General features: G+C 39.6%; 1 protein-coding gene across 4 annotated transcripts in view; it reads left to right on the forward strand.

Moving 5' to 3' along the window:
* LOC144513061 (cell adhesion molecule DSCAM-like) overlaps positions 1 to 12955 on the forward strand; it is a 103487-nt gene that overhangs the window by 76751 nt on the left and 13781 nt on the right. For all 4 annotated transcript variants that reach the window (XM_078244129.1, XM_078244139.1, XM_078244143.1 and 1 more), the window contains exons 10-22: positions 4468 to 4664; positions 5116 to 5212; positions 5441 to 5569; positions 5712 to 5879; positions 6710 to 6780; positions 7408 to 7651; positions 8681 to 8827; positions 9646 to 9801; positions 10218 to 10351; positions 10608 to 10761; positions 11012 to 11129; positions 11251 to 11417; positions 12587 to 12685. In XM_078244129.1, coding sequence (XP_078100255.1) covers positions 4468 to 4664; positions 5116 to 5212; positions 5441 to 5569; positions 5712 to 5879; positions 6710 to 6780; positions 7408 to 7651; positions 8681 to 8827; positions 9646 to 9801; positions 10218 to 10351; positions 10608 to 10761; positions 11012 to 11129; positions 11251 to 11417; positions 12587 to 12685 — 1881 coding nt within the window. The remainder of the gene's footprint in view (positions 1 to 4467; positions 4665 to 5115; positions 5213 to 5440; positions 5570 to 5711; positions 5880 to 6709; positions 6781 to 7407; positions 7652 to 8680; positions 8828 to 9645; positions 9802 to 10217; positions 10352 to 10607; positions 10762 to 11011; positions 11130 to 11250; positions 11418 to 12586; positions 12686 to 12955) is intronic.

Below are 12955 nucleotides of genomic sequence, written 5' to 3' on the forward strand. Positions count from 1 at the left end.
GAAGCGAGTGAGTGGCCTCACCTCAGCCCGGGCCACTGATGCACGACCAAGATCGCTGAACATTTTAGATACTGCAGTCTACATGACATCTTAAATACACGGACATTTAGTATGTTTCATTCACACACGCACACACACACGCACACACACTCACACACTCACACATACAAGGTCACAGATATATGTATTCATATATGCATATTCATATAGACAAGCATGTGCTCATACATATGAACATAAATGACGAATATTCTAATACAACACAATTTCATACAGAAAGAAATACACACATACACACAGTGCTGAGTCTTGCGTGCTGTCATCGCGTGCCCTTTCTCTTTCGATGAGCAAACACAAGCTTTGTCGATGTTAACTTCCACTGCCAAGGCCTCATATTTAGATGGAGAAAATAGCCCCTGTTAAGGAGCAATAACATTTAGAGAACGGGCTGGGAAGACTCTTTTAATAGGACTCACTTAAAATTCATAGTTGCCATGCAAAATAAATCAGTGATTTCCTGTGCAGGGGCAGTGGGAAGGGGGATGATGGTATGGGGATCGAGGGAGAGGTAGGGGCTGCGAGTGAATAAGAGATTAGGTTTAAATGTTGGCATTCCCCAGTCTGACACATTTAATCATGTCGGGGTGGGCGGGCATTGAGGGTGCACATATGCACACACGTGCACAGGCCTCATATGTGACACTAGCACACATACAAGTATCCCCCTTGATTTTTGTTGGCTGCATCATAAAAGGAAATGTACTGTGATTAGGGCTGGGCAATATATCGATATTATATCAATATATGAGGCTAGATATCTTAAATTTTGGATATCGTAATATCCTGATATGACACAAGTGTTGTCTTTTCCTGGTTTTAAAGGCTGCATTACAGTAAAGTCATGTATTTTTCTGAACACACCAGACTGTTCTAGCTGTTCTATTATTTGCCTTTACCCACATAGTTATTATATCAACATAACTGATGATTATTTATCAAAAATCTCAAGTGTGCATATTTTGTGAAAGCACCAACTGTCAACCCTACAATATCGATATCGAGGTATTTGGTCAAAAATATAGATTTTGATTTGTCCCATATCGCCCAGCTCTAACTGTGAGAAAAAAGTCAGAAACATGTTGAAGGAGTCTGTATGTGTTCATTTGTTTGCGAGGGGGCGTTGCTGTGTAAGATTTGTGTTTGTGTGTGTATGTGCTCGTTAACTCTCTTGTTTTTTAATTTACAGCACACAGAGACCGACTGATACACAGCTGATATTATTGTCAGATATTAGCTTATTACAGATATAATAGTATCAGCGTTAAGATATGTTTGAGCTAAGCCACGCTAGCTTCGTGGTAAACATTAGACCTGCTAAACATCAGAATGTTAGCATTGTCATTGTGAGCTTGTTAGCAAGCTGATGTTAGCATTAAGCTCAAAGCAGCGCTAAAGTACATCACAGAGCTGCTTGAGCAGCTTCAGACTCTTGTTTAAACTCTAAAACATCGGAATCAGACTTAAAAAATCTGAATCCATTAGGCTCTAATACAAAAGTGTGCAGCTCTTGTGCAATGTAGATACATCTATATATTTTGTACCATTGAAATAATAAATAACAACAGAGCAAGAAATAATCAGTAGCATTGTGCTTGTGCTGCAGAATGGGTATGGTTTAACACATCAGGGCAATTTGCCATTCACACCAGTACACAATAACAAGTGAATCATTATAAATTCAAGTACTTGACTAATTGACTCGTGATTGTCTAACCTTCTTGGCACTTCTAATACAAGCAATATGTACCAGACTAGCGCCTGTGTGAAGCCAAAACAAATGGTTACAAAGTTTGCTACAAATACTGTTTTGACCCAGGAGAATGCTGTGTGTGAGGGGAGGCATGTGTATATTTCTAAATAGTGTTTTTGGTTGTTTGTGTGTGCCATTGCTTCTGTTTTGGTTTGCATTTGTTTGTGCATGTGCATCCTTATGTTTTTTTCTTTATCTTGTCAGTATTTCTACAGTATCTCTGTATTTGTCTTTGTTTGTGTATTTCAGAATGTGCATGGATGTGTGAGTGCGTCTGTCGTTATTCGTGCATGTCAGTATATGTTCGAATGCGTGTGTGTCTGTATGAGACAACAGTACGGCCGGTGCACTTGTCTGCTGCGTATGAATAATCAAAGTGGTCTCTCTCATCATTAAATCATCGCTGTCCTGGTGGGAGCCTGAGGAGGGAGATGGAGTGAGAGAACAAGGGAGAGGGATCATAGTTAGCGCTGCAGGGGTACATGCTCTCTCTCGCTCCTCCATCGTGTAGTGTGGCTGAGATGTGTCATGAGCACAAGTCTTTTCCGCTCTCTGTGCTCGCCCACTTAGCTCCCCCAGACACAGCCGCTCTCATGCACTCACATTCATACATATGCACGCACAGTATAACAGTCATACACATACACATGCACACAGACTTTATTCAGGAGTGTACAGACATTCAAACACTGACTCAAACCCACAAATTTCATCTCTTCTTGGAAGAGAGGGCCTCCAACCTCTACTACACAAGTATCTGCCACATGTAGCTGCCACTACTGTCCTTTTCAATGACACAGTATTCACCATAGCACATATTTACATATACTGGAAACCTTCTAATAAACATATGGTACTAAACACTGACCTGTCTAATGTAAATAAAAAATAATTGACTGATCACACAACATAGTAACAATGGATCAAATGGCTCATATTTTATTGCCGCAGCTGGTAGCTGTTTTGGCAAAAAAGCAATAAAACACACTACATTAAACAAAGTAAAGTAAAGAGAGACAAACATTTTACTCAGGAGTTGGTGGAGACCAAAACAGATCTAAAAGGAGAGTGAATATTGGTATCACATTTGTCAGGTGGACACAAAAAATAACCACTCCAAAACAATGATAATGTTGCTCCAACTGTTTGCTAACATGTTCCAAATCAACTTAATAGGGTGATAATATGTCAGTGTTGTGTTTATAACTTGGTTCCACTGCCCCCAAGTGGCCAAAACGTCAATGTAGCTTTAAGTTATTTATCAAGCAAAAATAGGGAAATCATTGTAAATTGAATATCTTAGCATTTGGACTGTTGGTCAGATAAAACAAGCAATTTGAGGAGTCTATTTTGGCTGTGATGTTTTTCACTGTATTCTGATGATTGTTGTCTGCTAACGAATGCATTCCTGTAATGAATTAAAATCTGGTTTGTTTAGAAAGACATAACACATTAGTAGATTATTATAGTGGCCATTGTAATTTTACTCTAATTTTTCTGCATTTTAAGGAAGCAACATTATTGGATTTGTTAATGTTGAAATATGTTCCACACAATATTTTCTCAGTTACTGTAATTTAAACTTGCCTGCCTTTTTTTGACCATCTTCAAAGTGCATTGAGCTTTGAATGGATTCCTACACATTTCAATTAGCTTTGACTCACTCAAATTGCCTCAAGTTTATAAGCCAGCTGGCAGAAATCAGATCATTTGTATTCTTTTACCTGCAATGTCTGTAATAATAATTAAGATAATGTCCACATTAATAAAGATTAACATTTTCATTCAGTCTGCTCAAACTGCAGAAGTTAATATAGAGTATTTCCACTCAGGAGCTTCACACTTTAGAGATAATTATACTGTGAATAGCACCTGAAAGTCTCTGTGAGTGTCATTATTGGGAGACTGCTTCATGTAGTAGAGAGAAAAGGACAGAATGAAAGAAAGTGTGAGTATGAGAACAGTGTGAGTGTGAGTACAGACTGTGAGTAGTGTCGGTGAGAGACATGTACAACAGATACTGGTTCTGCAAAACGAGACACGCACACACACGCACACACACACACACACACACACACACACACACACGCAGGCTATATGTGTTGCTAATGAGCCTGGTGTGCGGTTACGGCATAGAGCCAGACTGGCTCCACGCTCAGACTGCTGGGAGTTCAGTCAGGAGTCACCACTTTCTTCTCAGTTCCTCCACCTCATCCTCAGAAAACAGCACGTTACCATTCACTGTCATAATCAAAGCAGGCGCAGGCTTACCTGAAGGGCTCAGTTTCAATCTCTAAGTATTGTGAGAGACAGGTTGACTCAAACATGAGTTCCTGATGGTCCCAGGAGTGTTTAAATGGTTGTCATAATTGTCAGAAAAAAGGAGTTTTCTCAGTATAAGACAGGAAACACAGTTAGAAAATGCATATGTGCTATGTTTTTCAAAATATGATTTTATTTATTTTATTTTGGAATAAAACGTTTTACACATGGCACAATGAAAGAAATTATTCCAAAGTGGTCCTTGGTGGAAGGGAAAGTAAATATACTGTTTAAAAAAGGTAATATTTGATTCTAATAACATCTTTATTCACATCCGTTGTTTTTAATCTTGCTCTTCCTACTCTCTCCCCTAAACCTCTGTCCCCTCCATCTAGTCCCAGCCATGATCACCTCCTACCCCAACACCACTCTGGCTACACAGGGCGAGGAGAAGAGGATGAGCTGCATTGCTCACGGGGAGAAACCCATAATGGTGCGCTGGGAGAAAGAAGAACGCATCATCAACCCGGAGACCAGCCGATATGTGGTCACTGTTAAAGAGGTGGCTGATGAAGTCGTCTCTACGCTGGTGGTGAGTGCTCAGTTTCACTGCCATGCAAACATGTTTTCAATCTAGTTTTATAATGAGCGCACAACCTTCAGTCCTTTTTATCTATTATCTTTAAAGATGGAAAGCAGAGAGGGAGAAAGAGTAGGTTAGGCATGGCAAAAGAAAAACTGGCTTGAATACTCACATCATCTTAAAATCTTCAAGTAGAGTACAAAATATTAAAGAGCTTATTTTCAGTTTAATTCAATGCTTATTAAAACACAGTATGAATGAGTACATGTGTAATGCAGTATTGTAAAGGAGTCTGTGCTTTTTGATAATTTAGTAGTTAAATGTCCATCATGAGTCAGGATAAGAATATTGAAGTTGAGTACACTGCCCGTCCTCCTTTTTGAAAAATCACTGAGCATTAAACATAATTTTAGATTCTCTGCCCACCCTAATGTTCTGCATATGGTTTGTCTCTCTGTAGATTATGCCAACCGTTCGTGAGGACTCTGGTTTCTTCTCCTGTCATGCCATCAACTCCTTCGGTGAGGATCGAGGCATCATACAGCTGACAGTGCAAGGTAAGACTCCCTCCAGGAGTAGTAAAGTTTTCTGTCATTTATTACTTAATTTATTCATGTATTAATTTAATTTCTGCACAGTGTAACACTCTTTGCAGAGCTATCCTTAATCTCCTACTGGGGAAATCACAGACAGAGTAAAACTGATGCATCTGTCTGGTCTGCCTGCCATCCAGTTCTCTTTCATGACTACTGCTATAACTCTGTTGTGTTCACACTTTTCCTCAGAACCACCCGACCCTCCAGAGGTGGAGATCCGGGAGGTTAAAGATCGGACCATAGCCCTCCGCTGGACCATGGGCTTTGATGGCAACAGCCCCATCACAGGATATGATATTGAGTGCAAGAACAAATCAGGTAGACACAAGTTGAAGAGATAACCTGTTATGTCTATGTTACAATTACTGAGTTACACAGCAAACAAGCAATCCAGAAATAAGAAATGTGAAATGTTACTATCCATTCCTAACAGTCTTTTCTCCCCCTCTGTTTCTTCTAGCGTCATGGCTATCAGCCCAGGTAACCAAAGATGTGTCACCGCAGCTCAACCAGGCCACGATTATTGACCTCCACCCTTCCTCCACTTACAACATCCGCATGGTCGCCAAGAACATCATCGGCAATAGCAACCCTAGCAACGAGCTCACCATCACTACTGATGAAGCAGGTAACTGAGCTTCTCATGAGTCCTGTGGAAACACTGTCATATGACATTTTAAATGCATTTTTCACAGTTTTGCCTAATTTTAGTATAAAGTCTATAGTAACATTACAGTAACATTGTTACTGAAAAGGATCTGAACACTGCAAACAATAAGGAGGTACATGTAATTAGTCAAACTATGGTGCAGCTGAAATTATTTTTCGTAGTACAAAAAAAAAATTCCACTTTCTTCAAAACACACATTTTAATACTTCAACTCTGCTCTGTAAAGAATTTAAACTGTCCGAATGCTGGTTTGGAAATAAACTCCTCAGGTTTAGTGGCAATTTCCTCCTCCTGGCCCTCAAACCTGTTGAGCCATCTTGCACATAATTATTTTATGGTTGTTTGAAATGGAGGCCATCATCTTTAATATCTGGGGAAACAGATCAGTTCACTGTTGCTTTTAGTCAGCTCTATCAGTGTTCACTTATCTTCTATTGCCTATAATGATCCCCCCACAGACATACCGGCACATTAAAATGCCCCATTTTACTAGATTCATTGCTAAAATAAAGTCATAAACTTCTAATTAAATAAAACATGTATCATTTCTCACATTATTTTAAAGGTTAACGTTGATGATTAAACACGTTTTTTATTTTTTTTATTAAGTTGAGGTGGAAACTGCATGGTACTGTATAAGAGTGTGAAGGAAAATACATTCTTAACTCAACACCACCATCTAGTGAAATTGAATACGATAAAAAGTGACTTGCTCTCTCAGTGGTGGATCATCTCTTCAATTTAAACATAGGCATGCAGTCATATTGAATGATGTGCTTTATTTGCAGCTCCTGACGGGCCACCACAGGATGTCACTCTGGAGCCAACCTCCCCACAGAGCATCAAAGTTTCCTGGAAGGTAAAGTTTAAACTTTGTGTATATTGCTGTACTGATAAGCTGCGGCACTGAAATTGATATTATGAATTAACGGGTGGGAGAAACACAAAGAAATGTCTTTTATGATATGAATGTGTAAATAGTTGAAAAACTGAGACTTGGGACTGCTAAACCTATATTCTGGATTAGTAGCTACAAATATTACTGTATATATTTATATGTTTATTTATATATTTTTTATTTGGACCCCAAAAAGGCTATCAACCACTTTGTGAAGGCTAATCAGGATCTCAATAAAGAATAAATAAATAAGCGTTATTAAAGTAGCTAAAAAGTCAGTATATGGTTAAAGACAAGCTAGCAAGGCGAGCTTAAGAAGGAGCAACAGTGACTTATAGCTATGTTATATAGTTATGGTTTATTTTATAACCTGTAGTAGTTGATGATAATTATTTAGTCATGATAGTTTATGCATATATGAAATGGACAGAAGGGAAGTAATGATATTTCATATGTAATATATAGTCAAGCTGCATTACCTTACATACACATCCAATAGATGTAGTATTTAATGTTTGAATAGTTTGTCTAAGTGTCACCACAGATTATGAGTCGGTCTTCTAAGCGGTTTCTCTCCTCATCTTGCAGCCTCCCTACAAGTACCTGCAGAATGGAGTGATCCGTGGCTACCAGGTGGGCTACAGAGAGTACAGCCCTGGTGGGAGCCACCAGTTCACCATCATCAGCCTGGACACTACAGGAGACACCACAGAGAGCATCGTGCTGGACAACCTGAAGAAGTTCACTCAGTACAGCGTGGTGGTGCAGGCTGCTAATAGGGCAGGCACCGGGCCATCCTCACAGCAAGTCGTCACCAAAACACTGGAGGATGGTAAGGAGGGGGTGCTGGTGGATCTGATGTGTTATATATGTTACTGTAAACATCAATGGGTCCAAGTCCATGTGCCCCTGTTGTTGTAATTAGTTTATTGGGTTGTTGCTTTAAGTTAATATAACCATATATTTCTTATTTATTTTTGTAGACTACTCGCTGTTTGATTCGATATTTTGAACCACATCTCTTCTGCCTAGGCCGTTTTAGATGTAATGGCTTTAAAAAAAAAAACTCTAACATATTCTTGTGGAAAGGCTCCCCTCTACTGGACATTTGTAAACTTACATCTGACAAACAGGCTTGAGCTTCAGTACTATTCTACCAAAGTCTTTGATTAAGGAGGACTTTTAGGCTGATTTTACAAAATATAAAGAGTCCCTTTTTGTTTTTGAAGCCCTCATTTTTTGTAATTAAAAACCTCTATCCATTATTCACAACAAAATAATAAATTGGATGGGTTGGTTTAAAAAACTAAATTGACCTGCTTCACAAAAATACCATATGCTTCTGACACACGTAATGATGTTTTGCATTTGACATTAATATATCTGGTTTTGCAAGATCTTTTACTCCAAATAATCATCCGGAACTTTGAGGATAAACAACATAACATTCAACCATTTGAGAATTAAACACCACTTTTCACTAATGTCTCCTCTAGTTATAATAAGATTTGGTTCTCTCAATAAAGCAAGAGGATGTTATTCATGTATCCAAACAGTTGGTCCATGTGTAATATATATATATATATATATATATATTTCTTTCTTTTTTCTTTTTTTTTTGGCAGTTATTTTTCATTTGTGGTACTCAGTGAACTGTGAAATGTACATTCATGTTTTACTATGTTGTCTTGTCATATTATGTGTCACCACCAGGGGAAGTGCAATTTAAATGTCGTTGTTATATGCAATGACAATAAAGGCATTCTATTCTATGAAGGTACCTGCACAGACAGCCACTGGTATTGCCACTCCATAAGCCTCCATTAAACCTTCAGTTTTTCTCGTCTCTTATCTCTGGTAGTGCCATCTCGGGCTCCTGAAAATGTCCTGGCCTTAGCAAAGTCCCCAGAAGTCATCTCTCTCTCCTGGATGCCTTTGCCCAGAGAGGCTCTCAATGGAAACCTGCAGGGATACAGAGTCATCTACTGGGCCAACCTGCCTGACGGAGGTATTAACATCAACACACCCAGACAATGATATGATTTATTGATCGATGCAGTTTACCTGCTATTAAGTCCATACATTTTACATAAGCTGATTTGTCATCAATGCTTGTTTTAATTGCTGTTGCTTGTCATAGTTCATCCACTAGAGGAAGCTGTAGTATTGTCATACTGTAAGATGCTGTTGTGAGTTGGAGAGTTAGTGTAACTTGGATAATTCAAGCTGTATTGTGTGTGTATTTTTGCAAAATCTTTAGATATAAACAGTTATTCCAACTGCAGTTGATCTCAGTATGAGACAATTGTAGCACATGCACTACTGTATATCTGACTCTTATCATTTTCCAAAGTTTAAGTGTAATTTTAGTGAACTTATTTGCACTTAATGTATATAGTAATATACATTTTTGATCTACATTTCATTTTACATATTTGATGAAAAATTTAACAATTTGTGTACAAATTGTACACAATTTGTGTACAATTTGTGTTTACAGTATGAGATGATTGTATAGTGGAAATACAAAGTCTGCATTGCACAGGGGGAATATCTGTGGTTCCTGGGTTTTTCCCTTTAATTTATACCCGGCTGTATAGCAGCAACCCTGCAGTCTTGCTGGTCCCCATCAATAATTCAAAATGCAATAACTCAGTGAGGCCCATTGCCTCAGCTCTGAGTGACAGGACATGAGGGAGTAGAGGAGAGGAGAACGGAATCAGAGCAATAATAAAAGCAAAATCCCTTGCACCATGCACCATTCCATTGTAGTGCGTACCCATTTTTATACCTAGGCTTATATATGTGTCTCCTCTCCTGTGTCAGAACTGGGAGAAATCAGGAACGTGACGACCAATCAGCCATCTCTGGAGCTGGATGGTTTGGAGAAGTACACCAACTACAGCATCCAGGTATTAGCCTTTACCAATGCTGGAGATGGTGTCCGCAGTGAACAGATCTACGTCCGCACTAAGGAGGATGGTATGATACATTACCAGATATAACAGAAACAACATATGTATGTTTACCCTACTGTAAATCGTACTAGTGTTTGCTTTACCATTATCATTTTCAATGCTTTTTCAAGTTCATGTTCTGAAAATGTGACAGTACAGTTAAGTTGCTTCTAAAAAAAACATGTAGCAGAAAGACAATAGACTAAAGTCAAGGTTATAAGGTGCTGTGTAGTGGAGGAATACTTATTTCTCACTTATAACATGACATATTCATGACCTTTTTCAAGAGTATTAAACAAACTGGGGATATTTGGTCTGCTTATGCTTCACGGTGATAATCATTTATACATATAGCAATACATACTAAAACTACATATGCATGTATATTCAGTATGTTTATCTTGGCCCCGCTGAACCCTACACTGTTCTCTTCTTCCCTAGTTCCTGGTCCCCCAGCGGGGGTTAAGGCTGCAGCCTCCAGCAGCTCTGTGGTGTTTGTCTCCTGGCTGCCTCCGCTCAAACTCAACGGCATCATCAGGAAATACATCGTCTTCTGCTCTAACCTGCATCCGATGGTAATAGCATTTGTATACCAAAAGATTTTCAGTGATCTTTTTTTCCAGCCAGTTTGTCAAAGCCAATCGAAAGATTGTGGTCTTGAGTAGCTCAAACATTAAAACGTGGCATGCTGCTACATGAAGCTTTGAGTCAAACCATCTGTATGTTATGAAAAGCCAACATGGTAGTTTTCTGTTAACAAATGACATTTCTCTGGACTTCACTGGTGCTGCCCAATGATACATTAATCTCTCCTCTCTCTCCGTTTTACAGGTGATGAGCGAGTTTGAGGCGTCTCCAGATACCTATTTCTACAGGATCCCCAATCTGGCTCGAAACAGACAGTACAGTATCTGGGTGGTGGCTGTGACGGCTGCTGGTCATGGCAACAACAGTGAGAAGATCACAGTGGAGCCTCTGGCCAAAGGTACACCAGCCCATCCAAGATGGCCTGACAATAACCTTTGATAGTGTTTAGATTCATACAGTTATTGTCATCCAAAGCATAATTATTAATAAGTTGAGTGCATTTTTGTAGTTGAATTGTATAAAAGCCCTGTATGAATGTTTATTGTCATTGGTTTTCATCAAGGTCTAAATACATAATTCAAAAGTGAACAAGGTTTGGTGTCAAGGTCACCAAAGTGTGTGTTTGTGTGTGTTTGTGTGTGTTTTAGCTCCCGCCAGGATTCTGACCTTCAATGGGACAGTGACCACTCCCTGGATGAAGGACATTGTTTTACCATGCAAGGCTGTTGGAGACCCTCCTCCTACCATCAAGTGGCTCAAGGGGAAGTATGTCGCACACACACACGGTCATGAAGTGCTGCTCAGTACAGATAGAACATTAAGCAATTGTAATGGCTTTTCATCGTGGCCTTTAATAAAGTAAATAACATTGTTTTTTTGTCTCCAGCACAAATGGAACTCCTACTCCTGTCCTTGTGGATGGTCGTCGTAGTGTCTATGGCAACGGCAGCTTCATCATCCGCACAGTGAAAGCAGAGGATTCTGGGAACTACAGCTGTGTGGCCAGCAACAACTGGGGGTCAGATGAGATCACACTTAACCTGCAGGTCCAAGGCAAGTAGTTATAGAACACACATTAAAGACCCATATTGTTGCACTGGGTAACAGGTTTCTTTCTCAAGGTGAACACCAGTTTGACAGGAGTGGGATTGGAACTTGAACAGCTGTTATATGATATTTCTTAGCCCACCAAATCTCCAAGCACAAAGGTTCCTTCCTCCTACTTTTGATTTTGCTCCCAAAAGCTCAGGTAAAAAAAAAAAGAAGAAAGTCAACAAAACATCCTGAACAAATGGTCATTGTCCAGGAGTGTGTCCCAACAGGGGACACCATATTGCTTGTTGCAGATTAGGCACAGAAAGACATGAGGCAGTATTTTTTAATCAAGATCTTTTTATGAAAAGTTTTACAGTATATTAGAGGTGCAGTAGTGAATGATCATTACAGAAACATGAGATGAACATGTCTATATACAGTATCAACAGCAGCTTATCAACAGCAGCTAGCACCAATACACTGTACCTAGGATAAACATGGACTAGATAGATATAAAGTGAAAAGAAGAATGACAAAAAAAAGTGCAAGAAATAATAACACAAAATAAAATAATCCTTCACCAGTCACTGCCTGTGTATTAGACATAGTATAAGCTCACTGTCATACCTGCGCTAGGAATGAGTGAAGAGTGTGCAGTGTAGTAAAGCTGCACCTAGTAGTCAAGCCTTTATAGGGTCTGGAATGCATTTAGAAACGTGACCCCACACTTTCTGAAATTTCCCATTTGATTGTTGAAGTGAGTATCTAATTTCCTCCAGTCTTAAACAGAACATCATGTCTTCACTTGAGCAGGATAGCCTGCCAAGCAAGAAGGGAGGCAAAAGATAAAGTGCATCGTTTTTCTGTAGTTAACTCTTCCTCCCCTTCCATGACCCCAAAGAGCGCAATCAAGGGGTTTGGTTCTAATTTGATGTTTAACACCCGAGAACGTGTATGTAAGATGTATCTCCAATATTTATTAAGGCTCGTGCAGGACCAGTACATGTGAATAAAAGAAGCTTCAGCAAATTCCCATTTGACACAGCATAGGCTAAACAGAGTACATGGAATATAATTTTGCTTTTGAAATTTGAGTCCTGTGTACAACTTTGAACTGAATTAGACAAGAGGCAGTTTAATACAAATACTAACCATGCAGTGAACTTTGATTCTTTATGTGTCCTCAGTCCCTCCTGACCAGCCACGCCTCACAGTTACCAAGACTACCACCACATCAATCACATTGTCATGGATACCTGGAGACAACGGAGGGAGCTCCATCAGAGGTGAGAGCGATGCAGTGGCACACACACTCACACACACACACACACACACACACACACACACACACACACACACACACACAAACACACACACACACACACACACACACACACACACACACATTGTCATGGATACCTGGAGACAACGGAGGGAGCTCCATCAGAGGTGAGAGCGATGCAGTGGCACACACACACACACACACACACACACACACACACACACACACACACACACACACATACACACACACACACACACACACACACACATTG

Source organism: Sander vitreus, chromosome 3 (assembly GCF_031162955.1).
Source record: "Sander vitreus isolate 19-12246 chromosome 3, sanVit1, whole genome shotgun sequence".
NCBI lineage: Eukaryota > Metazoa > Chordata > Actinopteri > Perciformes > Percidae > Sander > Sander vitreus.